Source organism: Ixodes scapularis, unplaced genomic scaffold (assembly GCF_016920785.2).
Source record: "Ixodes scapularis isolate PalLabHiFi unplaced genomic scaffold, ASM1692078v2 PGA_scaffold12__126_contigs__length_90152505, whole genome shotgun sequence".
Taxonomy (NCBI): Eukaryota; Metazoa; Arthropoda; class Arachnida; order Ixodida; family Ixodidae; genus Ixodes; species Ixodes scapularis.
In genome coordinates this window covers 71,482,232-71,501,009 of record NW_024609838.1, presented here as the reverse complement: position 1 = coordinate 71,501,009, position 18,778 = coordinate 71,482,232, and the positions used below count along the sequence as shown (strand labels likewise).

The window sequence follows — 18,778 nt, the reverse complement described above, 5'->3', positions numbered from 1 at the left end:
AAATAATAATTGAGAAAATGGCAAACAAAGGTTGTGCCAAAATCAACGTTCAAATTTTCCCGCATATCGGGTGGAGCGATGTCGCCTGTTGTATAACTTGCAAGTCGAGCAGGCAGTCTAAGAAACACAGTACTTTGCTCATGTTTTTTTTGTTATGTTGGTTCAGGCTTAAACCAGCATTCATTTCACACTACCAAACTTCTTGCAACCTGTCGGGAACAAGCTGCACTGCCCTCGTGTTTCCCGACATGACAACATCGAACATCACATGTTCAGTGTTGCCAGTAGGGCCTCTCAAGCCAAATTTAATACATACTCCCAAAACTTTGCAAAAACAAAAAAAGATTGTGACTCGTAGTTTCCGTTACTAGTTCAGATGTGTCAATGTGCTGAACTCGTTTTGAGGCGAATGAGCGAATAAGAAAATTTTGCCGGAGCTTCTTCCAAAACGTGGCTTCTATTTAGTAGCTCTAAGGAGAAGCCCCCTTGCAGGTGGACTCGCACGACGGCGTTAAGGTGCCCTTCCAGCTCCCCCCCTGCACGGCCAACGAGGGCCAGTTTGCGTTCACCGTGGACAGCGTGAGCATGGCGCAGCGGCTGCGGGGAACCTTCACCTACATGCTGGTGGTGAGTGACCGACGGGCGGCCCTTCTGGGGTTCCTTGTAGGGTGGTTTTGCGGGACGTACTCCCAGCTCGAAATCTCGCGGAATGCCATGTTGATTAACTTTCACTCCGCATTTTTCCATCTGCGGAGGCGGCGTTTTCCGGCTCGGTAGAGTCGTTTATGCAACGCGATCGACCGCATCTGCCGGAGTGGTCGGCGGTACGAAGGAGTGTCTTCTGGTTCTCAACGTTTACGCATACCTGTCGTTATTCGGACTTCAGATGAGCCGGCGGAGCATGGCACTCGCCATGCTTCGGTATATAGACCCTTCCATTAGGGTCATAGCAGAGAGGGTAATAGAGAGTAAAAAATGCCCTCCCCCTCTATTCCGCATGTCGTCTGCTCCGCCGAGTGGGCTGTACCTAGCATCCGGCTGGCGTACAAACTCTGTTTAAAATCGCGTCATTTTGGAAATTTCAGGCGCAAATGCGCAGATTTTGGTATGCCAGTAATTGTGTAATACTATGCTAGATAAAAAGAATAACAGGGTCCAATTGTGCTGTTACCTGCGTGCAAATAAAAAAAAAAAAATAGGGAAACTGTGTCAGATTGGCCGGTCTCTCCGGCGAAAAGTAAATCCGGTTGCTGTATCTTTTTTACTACACAAAGTTGGTACTGGTGTAGGCCTTTAGCAACCATGAGTGGTAGTCTGAAATAATAAATAAAAATGTGCTCTCCTGCTGCAATACACGCAGTAGTTGAGGGTAGTACTGCCGGCTGACTCGACTGCTATTTAAGTGTGAAAAAAGATATGTCAGTTGATCATTTACCGAAATAGAACAACAGAGAGCTATAGGCTGCCTATATATATTTTGGAGTGGCCATAACTATTCTAAGAACGCAAACCACTTCACAGCGGCAGCCACGAGCGAGAGTTCGATGTTCCGTACAGCCCGCCGGTACAGCCCAAACATTGAGAATGGCAACCCTCCGGTTTGTCGTCTGCTAACGGAGTCGGGCGCGTGCCCTCTCTCTCGTTTTACCCCGCCGAACCCGCTGAATTTCCCGGATGTATGGAGAGGGCGCTGCTGTCGAACAAAATGGTGCCGCTCAGAGAGCGCTAAATGTAATGGTCTATAACCAGCGCCAAGAACGCCGAGTGGCCAGTGGTTCCGTCGATGACAGAGCTTGGTAATCACCATCGAGGACGTCATTGGGCCGCTTAAATCCGAGCATGTCCCAATTTGTTTCCTTTCGGATCCACCCCGGCAGCATTTACTGGGGCCAGCGACAAGTCGACTTCTGGATCGTCGGATCGTCTTAAACCCGAATAAAGACCGCTATGTATAAAAATTGAGTACCAGCCGATGCTCTTTTAAGTTCCCAACAACTCCTGCTACTGCAGTCGATAACGATGCAAGAGAACTGGAGCGAGCTGAAAAATTCTGTCTTAACCCATACAAAAACGTGGGGGCAAAAGTTCATCAACATCACGTGAAACACGTACAGTCGAGCCCGGTTATATCACACCCTGGTATTTCATATTATTGTTTATATCAAATGGTCTAAATATCCCCTTGAAAATCGCACGCAGTAGTATGGGAGCGTTGTCTTTCTGTATCGTACTCCCACGTCGGGGACACTTGATATAGGGAACAAAGCACGGCCGCCCGTCCTTTCTCCCGCAGTCGAATTGCGCCGGCCGCGAGCACATAGCTCACGTTGCGGGGATGGCAGACCACCATGCCAGCAAACTATGTGCGCGAGGATAAGCAGCAAAAGAGCAGTTGTAAGAAAGAAAGAAAAACAACCGTAAAAAAATAAGTGGATGGCAAAAGCAAGAGGAAGGGCACATGCCTGCGTAGGGAGGGCAGGGAGTGTCCGCTATTGGAACGGTAGCTCTTTCCCCTAAGTAGTCCCTGCGCGACTCTTTAGCCACAAAATAAAATAAAAAAGAAAAAGCTTTCGTCAAGTTGAGTGTCGTCTTTACTGCTCCCAATAAGCTTGGCAACTTGTGTAAACAAGTCAACTCACCTGATTTCCACCGAACAGTATGCTGCACCAAAAACCATCAGAACAGGTTCGTTGAGTGTGCCGATGAAGTGGTGTACTCATTTCCCCTTTCGTGCGGGAAAGTGTACATTGGTCAGACCGGACGATGCCTTAACGATAGGCTCCGGGAACACAACAACAACAGCTCCAGAGCCAACTCAGGGCATCTAGGCATACACTGCCGGGATTGTGGGTGCGACGTTCACTTGCCATCCTGTACAATTTTAGGCAGGAACAGAAACCAATTAACTCGAGAAATTATCGAAGCAGAACATATCGCCAGGAGCTATAACAACTGTATAAGTACACCATCTTTACACCTGACAGAAAAAGAGAAAACATTTTTAGGCATCTAGGAGATCGGTGCGCGTGAATTGGGAAATTCGGTGGTGCTAGAGGTTGAAGAAGACAAAGTTATATAAAAAGAGTTGTCAGTCAGCGCGGTTTGTTTGAATTTTGCTTTATTTTTCGTGTGTAAGGTGTGAGTGTTATTTGCTATAGTGCGCTGTGGTGTGTGTTATCAAGTTGAGTGTGTTGACAACAATGATTGAGCAAACTTTGGATGCCTTATCTTTGTTTGCCTTTTTCTTTGGCCGTTTTTGCTTTGCCCCCTTTTTCTTTTTGCTGCCCGAATTTAGTGAGGTTTCTTTTTTGTTGCTTGCTTAACTTTATTCTGTGGATCCAAAGTTGTTTTGCTTTTTTTGTGCAACTCGCTTTTTCTGTTTTTTCATTTTTAAAATTATTTTTGTGTTTTGTTGCCGGTGTTGTGTAGAGGTTGTGGCCCCACGTAAACGATTGCAAGCACTGTCCCGTAACGCGGGGGTGTTTATGATCTTCACCAACTAAGCTTTACTGTTTTTAGTGGCTCTTAGAGGCTCTATTTGGTAAGGTCCCGTTTGTCACGCCCTTCGGTATTAGCAGGGACCCGCGGAAATCTTAACTGGAGCTTAAGTTAACATATTTTTGTATATCAAATTATGGATATATCAAACTATTTTACAATCCCCTTTGAATTCGATATATCCGGGTTCAACTGTATACAGTGCAACCCACCTATAACAATAAGAAAACCCGAAAATTCAATCCTTATAACTGATTATCGTCGCACCTAGACTAGAAACTGATTGTTATAAGTACATTATTATATATGGTATTGTTATAAGTGGATTGCACTGTAAGATGTATGGACAGAAATTTTAGAAAAAGATCATTAAGTACAGTATAACTTCATTGATAAGTTTAGAAAAAATGGGAGGAAAGAAACTTATTTTCCAGGGAATCGTATGATACAAATGTTGCTACAGTCCTTGAGAACCGTAAAATCAGGAAGCTACAATTCTGGGTTGTGTATTCCTTAAACTGCCTCCTTGGTAATAATCAGCTCCTAATTCACCGAGAAAATATTTACGGCATCTCGGCGGCTTCCAAATCGCACTCAAGCCGCAAATGTGAGCCATACTTTCAGCAATTGCCGCTTGCGTTCAACTTTGCGGATGGTCACCATCTTGGTCTTGCTTTGAAGCAGTGTTCTTTTTTTTTCTTTTTCCTTTTCGTTGCCCTTTATGATGGTGTCTGCCACATAATTTTGGCATGATTGATGTTTTCCTACATCACAATTGCAAAGTTGTGATTTGCAAAAACGCGCGCTCGAGGGTGTGCACAACTGCCATTGACCGCGACACTTGTTCTCCCTCTGTTGCCACGGCTACCGCACCTCCGGGTGCTCGCACTGCTCGCGTCGTCTGCTACGGATGCTTGCTTGCTCCCGTGTTCTGTCAACTCTGCTTCGCTTTTTGCCATCTTTACGATTGTTCGCAAAACTTTGTTTCGCTAGTTTCGCATACTTTGCCCACGTGTTTGGTGGCCGCACGCGATGCGGGCAGCGAAGTTAAGATGGTGTGTACGTTCGACGCATGGAAGCGGTCCATGCAAGTTTCTTCACACGGCGAACATCGGAAGCAGCATCGGTGGCCCGCCTCTGTGCGGCAGGCGGCGGTGTTCGGCGGGCCACCTATGCTCATTGCGTCGCCGCATCTGATTGTGATTCTTCTATTTCGTCGTGACAACGAAACACGGCAGCAGAACCAGCAGAACGCGACCGGACACTACTTGGGAAACGTGCCACTGAGACGGTAACCCAAAAACCGTGAAAATGAAAAAAAAAGTATATCTATTTGTTTCTTTTTGATTGCTTTAAGGCAGCATGCTCAAGGTGCTTGTAGGAGTTACTGAGAGTAACTGTCAATCATGTGCTTATCTTGCAGCCGCTTAAAAAGCAATACGCGAACATACCGCTACCGCTTCTGGCACTAACCCCACTATCGCACCGAGGTTGCAAAATTTACTCTATCTCATGGACACGGGTATTGTGAAATCTAACCACATCTAACGTTGCTCTACTATTTGTAATGTCAGATGACATGACCCGCCGGAGTAACTTCGGTTCACTTTATCAAACACACCCCAAGTGGCTCGCTGGTGCCTCATTGGCCCCGGGGTCAACGCGAAAAACTCCTTGATCGTGGCAGAAATGTACAGTTCTGATTTACTGCCAGGGCAGTTGATCTCTGTATCCTTACTACGAAACGATAATTAAGCGTACGCACGTACATAGCGCGAGAACTTCACTCGCATCGATCTCAACCGTCAACGGGGACTGGGGCATTCGTACCGCTTCAGTTGTTGAACAGCTCGTTTGTAGACTTGCGGCGCGGCGGTGATACAGTTATTTGGTACTATTGTCACAAGTTTCTCTCGTGCGTGCCGCCGAGGAAATCGGCAGGGTAGCTGTCATGAGTGCTACCGAAACGGTAGCGTGAAATATTGAAACTGAAATGCGGCTAGCGACTACAAATCGAGCACTCGCTGAGCGCTCCGCATTTGCAAGAAGGGAGTCCTGTCAGCCGACCGCCGAAAAACGAATCATCGAATCGAAAGTTGTCTAAACGTTTAACATACTTCCCTGGAAATCGTACTATCCAGGAACTTGTAAACTGGTAAGAGAACGGTGCAACTTTATGGGGCATTTCCTGTGGCCCCGATCGTGAACGTATAAGCCAAAAAAATCTTATTATCTGGGATTGTATCAACGAAGTTCTACTATACTTATTACATTCTGATTGCCTCGCGAGGCTTTCTGAAGCCTATTGTGCCTCGGGAGGCTTTTTTTTAAGTGGACTACACGAGGGAAGGGGTTTTGAAACAAATTATGCGGAGTCAGCGTATGATTTGAGCAGATTGCAGAGTCGCAAGTCAGAGTAGTGGAATGCGTGAGCGAGCTTCTGGTGACCCTGTGTGTTTCCTCACTTGCAGACGGACACGGGTTCTACGCATGAGAAACTGGACTTCAAGCTCCACCTGCCGGTATCTTCGTACCTCATAGGGACCATGTACAAGCGGTGGGTGGAACATGCAGACGCTTTCTGACGGTTTCCCTCCCGTTCGGTAGAAGTCTACTTTGCAATAAAGTATGAAGCCATTCAGCGCTGAAAGAGCTGACTAACACATCAGCAGCAAGCTCCTTTTTGTGGGAAGTTGTATCCAACTTGGAAAAAAATCGAGTCTGTGTTCCGTATTTTCCGAACTGGTAGTCCACACCCGGTCTTCAACCTGCAGGGGCAAATTTCGGTTGAAGAGAAAGTTTTTCTTTAGATAGTTTGCGCACAAAAAATTCTCGTACATAGCACGCCTCGACAAATGCCCGCTTTATTGGCTTGCAAGGACACTCGTATCGTAGGTATATAAATCATTGTTAACATACTTTGCGATTCGCAAACTTCGTCACGTCTCATCATAACGAGTGATTTAAAGGATAAAAATCCTTGTATAGTTTGCACCCGTAGATAGTCTGCACCGAGTAAAATTTCAAAGCTTAAACTAGTCTATAGTCTGGAAAACAGGGTAATAAATCTAGAGGAACGGGTCTGCCTCCTTCCTATGCGCTTCGACCACATTCTGAACGACAGGGCGTGACGGCAGACATTGGTGATCCCATTGGATCCTGCGTGCTGTCAAAGCTTTAATGAACACTAACAAGCAGCCAGATATTGCTTGTAAGGTTGGCACCTGTTCTTCCTTCACTTTATTTTTCGAGGAAATCAAGGCAACGTTCATTGTGTAAAGAAGAGCGTTGACAAGCACTCCAACAGCCTCAACGTTTCGCAGTAAAGCGAACACACCTAACCTGTCATCTGCTCTCTTCCTCTGCTCTTTTGTCGGTCTCTTTGTTGTTCTTTCTCTCGGGAAACCACTGATGTGAGAACACGCCATGAGCTCGATGGGTGGATGTGTCAATGCCTTCCGCTATCTTTCAGCAGAGAGGTACATCTCATCGAGCTAATCCAGGTTCTCCCCCGTATCAGCACGAGATCCATATTTCATTGTGCCGAGTACTTGTGTGGCCATAAATGCTGCAGTTAAAATTGTTCAACGCGTTATCCCGACTGTTGCCAACGTTGACGTCGTTTTGCAAACTGTGCTCGTTTAGGTCTTTCGACCTAATCTGTGCTCGTTTAGGTCTTTAGACTTAAACGAGCGCAGATTCTTGGGCTACCCAAGCCAACTACGTCTTCAGAATCCCTCTTCCTGGGATGCTAGTATTTATTACCTCTAAAATCAGAATACTACCCATTGAAAGAATGGCAAATAAATGTAACGCCAAAACCGACGTTCAAATTTGCCCGCACTTTCGAGAAGCGTGACGTCACATCTCTTAAAACCTGTAGGTCGAGAAGGCAGTCTAAAAACAAAGTATGGCGTGTATCTTTTGTTTTGTTTTTCTTGTGTCAAGGGGGGGGGGGGGGGGGGGGGAGCGAGTTTTTACAACGCTTATTTTGCACCATCAAACTTCTCGTAAGCCGTCGGCAATAAACAGTACTGTCCTATTTGCGACATTTTATGTCACGTCCTTCGTGTTACCAGAAGAGCTTTTCATTTTGAAAAGTGCTGAGGGCCAAAGTTTAAAAATTCAATAACTTCACTAAAAATATTATTTCAATCAATTATTTTGTTTACAACAGTTCAGCTTTGTTGATCGGTGTTTCGCCGGAGCTCCCCTTTAAATCGTGGCTGGAATTCGGTGCAGTCTGTCGTAATTGTTTGACTCTAGTATTATTAATCCGAGTAAGAGATTTGTCTACAACAATCACTTTTACGAATGCGGAATGCAGGGACACGTTTGCCGAGCTCCTGCGTGGGGGGGAGCTGTCGGCCAAGAGCGGCTTCACGCTGGACGCAGTGGAGTTTGAGTTCTCGCACGTTCTCTCCAAGATCTGCTTCCACTGCCACTTCACAGGTGGGGCCCCCCCTCCCCCCTTCGTGCACGTGTCCCGACCTGTCGTTTCCGTCAGGGCTCATTGGCCGCACCCCTCGGCGTGAGAGTACGGTCCTTGGAGTATGTCTCCGACTGACGCGTTCACCGTCCTCTCTTGCCCATGCATCAAAAGTAGTCCCTAAGTGCGTCGCAGGAGTAGCCTGTCGTGCCGTCGCATGTTGCAATCACAGTGATCGGTCGTACAAATGTCGACTGTCGTGCTACGGAACAACCTGCAGCAGAACAGGCATCTGCTGCTGCATATGCCTGCGCTGCTCTGCCGCCACCAGGATCTTGGCGAGCAACGTCGTGACACTTTATGATGTCAATAGGCGGAAATCGAGGGAACACGTTCGAGGACACAGTAGTTACACCACTTAAAGTTGCCACCTACCCTGTTTGGCCAGTTGCCAGTCTGTATCTAAAACTTACCGTCATTCAGGAATTTTTTAAACTATCCAAGCACTTTTTTGGGGGGAGGGAAGGGGGGAAATCAGAAATATGTCTAATCAAATCAAATCAGTTTATTTTTCACCTTGTACAAAGAAGATGAAGAAGCTGTGAAAAAAAGCTACAGCATTGCAGCTTGACGAGTCCACAGACCCTTAATATTGGCAGCTAAGCAGCATCGTGCTAAAGTATTCACAGAAAAAAAAAAAAAGCGGGAAGAAAAGTAATTTTAACAATACATTGCAACAACGCTCACCAAAAAAAAATCATTGTGATCATAAATGTTTAGAGTGCATACATTTAAAAAAAAAAAAAAAATTGTCAAAATTATACCCTCTCGGTTTCATACATTCTATGGAGTTCACTGTATTTACAGGTAAATAAATCAAAATGTGCAAGATGATATCGGTTTAATAAAGACGGCAGTATGAAACTTAGGCAATCTTTTCCATAGTTCGAATGAGGTGTACGCACTACCCAATTTTCTCTATGTCTTTTTGAGTAACTAGTTATGTTCTTTATTTGAAGATGAGCCAGATCACGTAAGTTAGTAATATTGTTTCTTGTTTCTAATTTATACCTCAAACTTAATCGATATCTATACAAGTTGAATGCAGTAATCACATGGGAGCGGTAGAACAAGTTAGTACTTGGCGCTCCATAAGGCTCATTGTAAATATGCCGAAGACATTTTTTTTGTAATACTATATGAACAAGTTGAAGGTTTGAAAATGTTGTTGTTCCCCATACCAATTGAACTATTGAAAACCAGGGGTCTCCAATAGTTTTTGGCTGAAGAGTCGGATTGGGGACCTGTGGCAGTCTCGAGGGCCACAGGATATTTAGGACAATATAGATGTGAAAAGACTAAATAAATAAGGTTGAAAAAGCATTTAAATACTGAAATTTAAACTAGAGCAAAAATACAAAAAGAGATCTAAGGTGGATGAATACATACTATATTTTACGTTTAAATACTATGTTGCTAATGATGTTGCAAAAGAATGGCTACTTGGAGAACGCACCAGGCGTAAGTCAAAGTGCATAGGAATATTCGCACAGGGTGCAAGATTATTGAGAATAGTACGTCTCCTGATGACAATATGCAAAGTTATGACGCGGGATGCTAAGTCCTATACAGTCTAATCTCATTATAACAGACCTGGTTGCAACAGACATTTGGATATAACATACCGATTTGTGAAGTTCTGTTGGTTTTCCTCTATGTGCCATTGACTCAACTTCGTATCTGCATACAACATACTCCTTTTACAACAGATCGAAATCTTGGTGAAAACCAAGGTCTGTTGTAACGAGCTTAGACTGTATTCGTGAGAACGCTGAGGAAGTTTATCATAGTGACACAGGCTGGAAGCGCAGAACTACAAATAATAATGCTGAGGATGACAGTGTACAATATTATGGCAAGAGATCTCGCATTTTGATGCATTTTTTTCTCATCTTTTCTGATATCTTCACATGTGCTTTTAATGCTCGTCGCAGTGCCATTTTTTTTCACTTGCGCTTATTTTTGCGTTTGTAGCAGCGGGCTGGAACGCCTGCGCAGGCTGCATCTGGTGCAGGGGCGGGGTTTGGGGACCCTTTTTCTAGTCTGTTAACACAAAAACCAGCACAAAAAATGCTTGCCAACAATTTTTTGTTTTTTGCAGCGGAGCTGTTAAGGGCTAGTTTCCCCAGGATTGTGTCCGGTACCAAACAAATGTCGACACCAGTGGTCGACACAACACTCTGGTTGCTGCCGTCTCTCATAGATGGCGGTAGCTGTCCAGAGTGTTGTGCTTGCTGGTTGCCTGCTTGCCGCCGTCGCTCATAGATTGCAGCAACCTTTCCAGCCTCGGCAACCAGAAACTGGTTGCTGCCGTCGCTCATAGATGGCAGCAATATTTCTTCGGAGAAAGAAGAGTGGGAACGGAACGAGCGGCGATGTGCGCAGGAGCGCGAATGGTTTCACAATTGCTGCGAGGCTGCTATCACCTAAAGTTCCACCGCGTTGAGCGCTTCAGATTCCCTTGCGAGTGAAGAGCAGATTGCTTGCCTGGAAAGCCACCGCCACGAATAGAAGCTACAGCTCCGCTGCTCTTCCTTCTTCACCACCGTAAAAAAGCTGAAAGTTTTTTTTTTTTTTTTTTTTTTGGGGGGGGGGGGGGGGGGGGGTTTACACAAAGGGCATAAAATCTGTTGTGGACTCCCAAACAGAAAAAGCACATGAGCAGGCTTGCTTGAGAAACGACGGCAAGCCTGCTCAAAGCGGGTGCGGCTGCAGCAGCAAGTGGGCACATGAAAGGGAAATGAGACAAGGCAGAAAGCCCGCACCTGCGGGGTGCAGGAGACAAGCAATGCTCATACACACGACTGCCCTCTCCTCCCGATAGCTGCCTGTGCATTTGGGAGGGAGGGAGTGTGTTGAATGAGCGGTTGTACAACCTTTAACAATTGTCGGCGTCCTGACAGACGCACGTGGTACTATCGCTCATCCAAAGAGGCGGGCGGCCACGGCGTTATCCCTCTTTTCCGCACTTTTTCCACTTGTTTTCTTTTCAGTCACAAACGTTCGCATGACATTTAAAAAAATGTATTTGTTTCGTTGCTTTCAAACTTGGTTGTGTTTCTTTCCAGTTTGAGTAACCATGCACTGCATTATGGGATGATTCCCATAATGACGTCACGAGGGCAAAATTTTCCCGCTAAATCTGGCGGGAAATGTTTCTCCTAAATTTAGCGGGAAAATTTTACCCTTGTGATGTCACAAGTGACGCCACTCAACCCGGCAATATTTTTCTACTAAATTAAGCGAAAAAATTTACCGCCAAATTTAGCGGGAAAAATTTACCCTCGTGGCGTCACACGTGACGTCACGCCGACATCACATATGACGTGACGTCTGACGTCAGACGTGACCATCCCCTCCACACCCCCCTCACCTCCTCCTCAAGAGCTGCGCTCTAATTCGGTATTACAGAGGATTGTAAATGTCTTTCATTTTTTTATCTGGCACTTTTTTGAGGTCTTTGCCCAAACGCGAGGATGTGCTGAAACATGCGCAGGCTGTCTCCGGGGAAGGGTCACATCTGTAGCAGAATTATAGCTTATGTGTGTCCTAAAGTGATGGGAGCAGTGCGCAATAGAAAGGGCTTGCCGAGTGCTTCAGTGCTTCCTCATCCCTTCTGCACAGAATTAGTAGAGGTGCGGGATTTGTTTTGGGCACTTTATTTTTGACTAAATGGTATGTATCTAATCTATGCATGTTACTGTCAATACTGCATTTTTCTTTTTACCAGTTCGATCCCACATAATTATCACCCCCCCCTCCCCGGCATGACTGGTGTTTTCTTCGAGGAAAGGTGGCAACCCTAATACCAGTAGGAGACGTGCTTCATGCGCAATATTAAGAGTACAGGCGCTGTGCCACAACCTGCCAAAGTACAAGGCTTTGTAGCTACCTGTCATTGTTGTCACTGGAACACTTTGCGAGTACAGTCATGTCTCGTTATTATGGATACCCCGCTATATGGACAACATTTTGGGGGACAATGTGGGAAAATACATGCATTTTTGTCTCGTTAATACGAACAACTCACATTACGGACGATTTTTTGGGTGAAGGGAGGTGTCCATATTAACGAGACGTCACTGTATCTTCATTTGCTTAATTACATTGAAGCGAAAGAGTGCGAAGTCACACATGCGATGTTGCTTTGGTGCTTGGAACGGGTCTTTGACCGACAAGTTTATTGCATTGGTTAAAGCCATCCGCTAAATATGCAATGCTTTAGAGTAGCAGCACTTCAGCCATCTTATTGCTTCAAATCATTGTTGCCATTGGTCTGAGGCTTCATCCAAAATTGCAGGGAATACATTTCAGTAGGGTTGTGCGAATAGTGGTTAGGATCAAATAGGTAGCGCTGCGTCATTCATAGCCTTGACAATGCAAGGGAAATCCAAGACAGCCGGTTCTTTCAGCAGTGCAGAAGCTAGGGATGACGTTGCGCTATCCGATTCGACCCGCTATTTGCACACCCCTACATTTCAGTCCTCCAGAAATGTCGCCAGAAACAATAAAACGGTCAATGATGGGGCAAAACAACATCGCCCGGGCTTCCCAACATAGCATCTGAGGCTCGGAAAGTTTAATTTTTTAACCGTGACTATCGCCAATTGCACTCTCCCTGCACTCAGCAACAAAATGGCGGCGCCCGCAAAGAGTCGGTGATTGAAAAGCCAGTAGTGTGTATGCGGCCTGCCCACAAGGGACAAGGGATTGCAGAAGCCCGATAACCACAGGCCAACGCAGAATAGCTGCGAGTAAGAGAGAGAAGGGGTGGTTGATGGGCGGACTGCGTTCTTCTTCCAGTGGTGGAGCAAGTGGAGCTGAGTGCTTCGCTGTACAGCCGCTCCATACAGGACGACCACATCTGCCTGCTGGTCAAACACATGGTGAGTAGCACCCGAGGACGTCGTCTGCCTGTGGAGTTCAGTTTCGGCTCTGTTCGTTTCATCAGCAGGAAGGCATATATGGGCGACTAAGAAAAGCGAACGGACTTGTATCCAGTTGGCTAGTTTGGGGCTGGTAGAATAAGACATCTGAGGTGTATAGTACTGTAAATGACTTAAAGTTTTTGCAAAAACCTAATTTTTGCGAATTCCATGCAATTTTCGTAACAATATTGCCAAACATGCTATTTGAAATCGAAAAAATAATGTCACTTTCGCAATCTTGTCGCCTAAATTCAGTGTTTCCAGTTATTCAAAGCATTATCCAGAACCGCAAGAAGCGCTCTTCCGTCCTCCAGAAACATTAAGACGGTTCCCAACAGAGCAAAACAATGTCACCTGAGCTTCACGAAACCGCGCATAAAGCTCGGTAACAAGTGTTTTCGAATCGTAATTATGGCCAGTTGTGTCCGCTCTGCCCTAGGCAAAAACATGGCACCATCCACAAAACAGTCTGGGAAAGAGGTAGCAATGCTTTTTTGATGGTTCTAGTCCTGGCTCAATGGTGATGATCACACTCGCAGTGGTGAGGATGACTATGCTCGTTCCTTTGCAGAATCCCAATCGTCTGCACGTGGACGGCAAGAGCACCAACGGGCAGCTGCTCTCCAGCCTGATGGACGAAGTTCGGGCCCTGCTGTCTGCAAGCGCTTCCTAGGAACCCGCTCCTCATTCCAGGCAACCTGGGGCAGGGACTTACTCGTCCTTTGACCTCCAGATGTCTCTTCAGCGGAACTCTGCAACGGAAGTCGTCCCGTCGGGACGGCCTGTGCTCGTCACCTTTGAGCGTCTCTTGAGCAAAAGTCCTCGGTGGGATTCTTCAGCTTCAGCAAAACTTGTCCCGCCGGGACAGCCGGTCGTTTCTCACCCTCGAGCGTCTCTTCGGCAAAGTCTTCAGCAGAACTGCTTGGACGCTGTGTAACCAAGCGATGGCCACGCTGCGGAAAACTGGGCAACGTGCGAGTTATTTATGTAAATGTTCACGTGGTCGAGTTGCAAGGTGGAGACTTTTTTTTCTTCCTAACTTTTGCCGTCGGGACAGCCTGTTTTTCTTTCCTTGTAAAACTATCAAAACAGTTTCCAGTCTGCTTCCTGCAAGGTTTTCCTTTTTTTTCCCCTTCTTGATTTTCCATTAAATACAAAAGCGAATTAAGTGCTTATGTGAACAGATCGGTGGAAACAAGTGCTTCAAAGCGGTACGACTGTTTTGTTTAGGCTAGCGTGAGGAAAAAAATGGTTCCATTGTGTGAGAAACATGCCGACTGACGGAAGCATTAAAGAGTATTTTACACGTTTGCAAACTTACTGGGCTCCGTTCGTGTTTCTCTGCATGCGGGCAAATCGGATTCGCCGCAGCGGTGCTCATAAGACGGCTCCTGCCGAAGAACCTGAGGTTGCGGAGCAGAAGTTTCAAGGGGCGCTGACAAGGCCTTTCGGCATGCCTGGATTTCTATGAAAATGCAATGCCATAGCTCCTGCATAGCGGGAGAGCCTTTGCCTTTCGCGCTAGAATGGTAGTGTGTCAGGTCGCGGTGAAAGAAAGGAAGAGCAGCAGGTGAAGGCAAACTTGTAGGCAGCGCCACTCAGAAACCCTAGCAGCCGTACAAAGAATCCGTTTTTGGCCTTTTGTGGGAGAAGCAACAAAAAAAGGAAAGTCGTTTACAACCCCTGAAAGGCCGAATTGGAGTGCAGCTCTTGAGGAGGAGGGTGGAAGGGTACTGGAGGGAGGGTATACCCCTCCTCCCTACATCCTCGTCCTGCCTGCTACTCCTCCCTCCGAGCGGCGTCGCCGTCGGCGCAACTGTGAGGTCACGTGACCCTCGTCACGTCGCGTGACCCTCGTGACCTCCCGAAAGGTCACGTGAACTCACGGTTAACGCCGACCGCGACGCCGCTCAGGCCAAAAACGGGCGCGTAAGAGCTGCGCTCTAAAAAAAAATGGATTCCCACATATACTAGTAGGTTTTACTGCTTAGCCTTCTCTTTAAGAAGAGTAAGGAAGCAAGTACTAGGAGGGATGTGCTAAGGGACTAGGAAAGGAGGGCAAGTTGTAAGGATGACGGACATGCAAGTTTTCTTTTGTAAAAAGAACAAAAGACAAGAAGTGTTTTAGAAAGTGCCTGCAGATTCACGAGGGCACCACCACCCATATACAGTCTTAGAGAGCCTATACTCTGTTTCTTACTTAGTATACAACGCTGTCAAAGCTACTGGCACGAGCGTGTGGCTCCATCTATGATTTTGTTTGCGTGAGAATGCACGCAAATGATCCAGGAGATCAAAACCCATGCTCGTGCAACCAGCTTTGCACACCAAGTATGAAACGGACTAGATCGATTTGAGGGTCCAACTCAAACCATGGGGAGCGTTTCAAATTTAACGGCAAACGCTCGCTGCAGAGGTTGATCGCAAGTGCACATGTACTGTGTTGTCACGTGGCACGGAAGCAAGCAGGTGGGAAGGCGGAGACGCTTGCAGACAATAAACGTTCTCGCCACCTCCTCGCAGCTTGTACTGCAAACACGGCTCATCAACCACGTGACCCCGATCGAGCAATTGGAAGCTCTGTAATATAGGCGGTCTATATACCAGTTCATAGTTACAAACCGGAGTGCCCCTAGCAGCACGCCACTGGCACCGTGCATGCGCAATGGTTTGTTTGGGAAGAAGTGCCACGTCCCTTGTCATCAAACCATTGAAGTGTCGCGCTGTTGGCATCAGAGTCCCTGTGATCTTTTTTGGGTTGGAAGTGTTGATTGTACGTCTTCCTAGCAAATTCTTACCACTTTAGTGGCCCACGCGAAATGAACAAGGCTCGTTACACCGCAAAACTTTGCATAAATAATGTGATGCGCGGAGGTTCATTCACATGAATGTTGCAGAATGGATGCTAAAACTATGATGAGATTCTGCTTGCTAATTTCAGTTGCGACATCACTCGAGCGGAAAAAGGCGTGAACAATAGCTGCAGTGCTCAAGGTTGATACTGATAATGGCAAGCGGAATTCGACCGAGTGAATCGGGCATAGCAAGTCGGTGATGGCCACTGGTGACGGTGATCAACATATCCTTGTATCGACTGTTTACACCGAGCCTACTTTCCCCAAACAACCTTTAACCTTAAAGGGAACGTGGATAGATGCCATTGGACCACGATTGCTCATGTGGGAAGAACTTTGGGTTGAATTCACAGATACACGTGGTTGCCAGATTTATTTTTGTTCCAACATGAACACGGAAAAACTGCCAAGTTGCTTGGGCCACCCACGGAACACGTTCAGTGCGTCTTTATTGTGGCTGGAAGAGGAAGTTTGCTGGGCAGGAGCGAAGGGCTGCACAGAGTTTCGATCAAAACGACTAGTCTACAGACTGCTGACGAGTCGTGGAGAACATTTTCATTGCAACGCACGTACTGCCCGCAGCATGTGTCGAAAAGTCACATAGCTTCTTTATATTTTGACTCGGGTTTCAATTTCTTTTAACTCCCTCACCCTAAACTACCTAAATTGTGCATGTTTCATCCGTTAAATGGGTCATGCGCCTAAATTCCGCGATAAAACTTCCACAAAGAAACTTTTGGGGACCGCTAGGGGCGCTGGAGCCAGCGGACGAGTTAAGCGGTGCCAAAAATTTTGAGAGCCTACATTACAAAGAATTTCCAACTGCTCGATTGGGGTCACGTGGTTCATGGGCCACGTTTGCAATATGAGCTGCGAGAAGGTGACGAACGCGTTGGTCATCTGCAGGGTGTAAGATAGACAGGTGGGGAAACGAAAGCCAAATGAGCGACCGGATTGTGTACCCCTCGGTTTTCTCTTTTTTTGTGGCGCCATCTATGTGGAGCACCGCAAACTCTAACTCCAAGTGGGCGACCGGTGGCGACCGGCTAAACTGACGGAGATGGTTTCTTGTGGATTTTCAATAGATAACTGTCGTGCTCTCAATTGATTTTGCGCACTCCCCATAAATTTCCATGCAAATCCGATTCCGATTTTTTTCCCCTCGCCGCAGCGCCATCTGTCGCAAATCGGGGGTACCCGCAAGCAGACGAGTACACAATCCGGTCACGGCGCTGCGGTAGGCTTCTATGGGCCGTTTCCCCACCTGCCTTTATTACACCCTGGTCATCTGCGAGTCTCAGCCTCTTCGCCTGCTTTCCTCCTCGCCACGCGAAAACGCAGCACATGTGCACTTGCAACCAATCTTCGCCAGTGGCATCTGCCATTAAATTGTAAATGGTCCCCATGGTTTAACATGGATCCTCTCTACAATCTAGGCTGTCTAGAAATTGTCATTGCTTATCGTGCCCCTCCTTATCATTGCGCACATATGGCGCCCGGCACACTTCCCCTTCCAGCCACCAGTGTCAACTTGACTTAAACAGCGCAAATAAGTTACGTAAGGAAGAGACAACAGGAAGGAAAGAGCGCTGTCTATCCAACTCGCCCAGCAACTCATTTTGGTACAATAGTGTCAACTCTTGTGCTCGTTCAAACGACACCGGCCCATAGACCAAACGTTGACCGTTGACGTTGACTGCAGTAAGAAGTATGTGCAGGCCTCAAGACTTTTAAGAGGGCACTAAAGCACTTTTTAAAGATCCTCATCTTGTCTGTGTTCCAAATCTTGCCCAAAGGGATCAGACTTATTCGGGCGGGTCACGTCACGTGATAACTCAGATTGAAAAGCACTGGATGCAGGTAGGTTTTGGAACGTCAAGGTACAAAACCTTTACCCAGGAGCAAGATTGAGTAAATTTTGGAACACGGCCTTTGTTGTCACAACAAGGCCGATTAGCATATTATTGCTACCGAACCTTGCTGAATATGGTCGAGCAATGAATGGCACTTGTTAACCACTCGTGAGCGGCAAGTTTTCGCGTGGACGAGCAACCAACTCGTCCACGTGAGAACCAATCGCTCGCAGGTGGCTGACAAGCGCCGTTTGACCATAATCAGCAAGGTTTGGTAGTGCCCTCTATCGTCCCATACCAACACAAATGTCGGGACCTTTGATCACTCTTTTTAACGTGCTTATTGGCCACAGATGAATGTAATTTTGGATTTATTAAGTTGCTTGAAACTCGTAGATCGAGTTGTTACAATAAAATGAGGATCTAAAAGAGCACTTTGGTGCACCTTTCAAAGACTTGGGGCCTGCACTTACTTTTTACTGCAATTACCGGGTCCATATTTGGTCTATGGGCAGCCATCGTTTGAACGAGCATATGACAGTTCAAACAATCGGGCGGCCGCTCAAACTTGGAGACTCGCCGAACATCGGTAGTCTACAGGTAGTCCGTACAACTAGGGAGGGTCCATACAACTTGGCGGTTTTCTCGCATTTGTGTCAGAAAAAAATAAACAAGTCTGGCAACCAGACATTCGTGAATTCAACCCAAAGTGCTTCCCACACAAGCAATCTTGGTCCAACAGCATCTGGTTTTTCCTTTTCGTGGCACCTATTCATGTTCTCGGACAACCGAGTGGGCAAAAAGCGCATAAAGACCTATCTTCAAGCCTTTCCCAGACTCTTCTGGCACACCCCCTTACGGCATTTTGACAAGGCAGGTTTTTGTCTGTTTCCTTCCAAAACAATGCAGGAATGCACATCCCGCATGGCGCCTTCTGTTCACAGCCGGATCAGAAGTGCACCCGACGCACCACCACCACGGCGCAACGCAACAGAGTAGAGTTTATGAATACCCTTTTTCTGTCATCATCTCTCCTTCAGTCTCTCCCAGTTTCAGCAGCGGGTTCTGCTGCAGGGTGCGCAGCGGTGGCCATCAGTATATCGAACGACGTTTCACCGACAGATTGTTTCCATAGACAAATCGTTTCATCAACAG

General features: G+C 46.7%; 1 protein-coding gene across 2 annotated transcripts in view; it reads left to right on the top strand.

Annotated features, from left to right (window-relative positions):
• LOC8051413 (AP-3 complex subunit delta-1) overlaps positions 1-14,235 on the top strand; it is a 95,538-nt gene extending 81,303 nt beyond the window's left edge. For both annotated transcript variants that reach the window (XM_029971310.3, XM_029971309.3), the window contains exons 29-33: positions 493-627; positions 5,970-6,055; positions 7,826-7,950; positions 12,791-12,873; positions 13,487-14,235. In XM_029971310.3, the coding sequence (XP_029827170.2) occupies positions 493-627; positions 5,970-6,055; positions 7,826-7,950; positions 12,791-12,873; positions 13,487-13,588 (531 nt within the window). In that variant the 3' untranslated portion in view covers positions 13,589-14,235. The remainder of the gene's footprint in view (positions 1-492; positions 628-5,969; positions 6,056-7,825; positions 7,951-12,790; positions 12,874-13,486) is intronic.
• Positions 14,236-18,778: the final 4,543 nt, after the last annotated feature.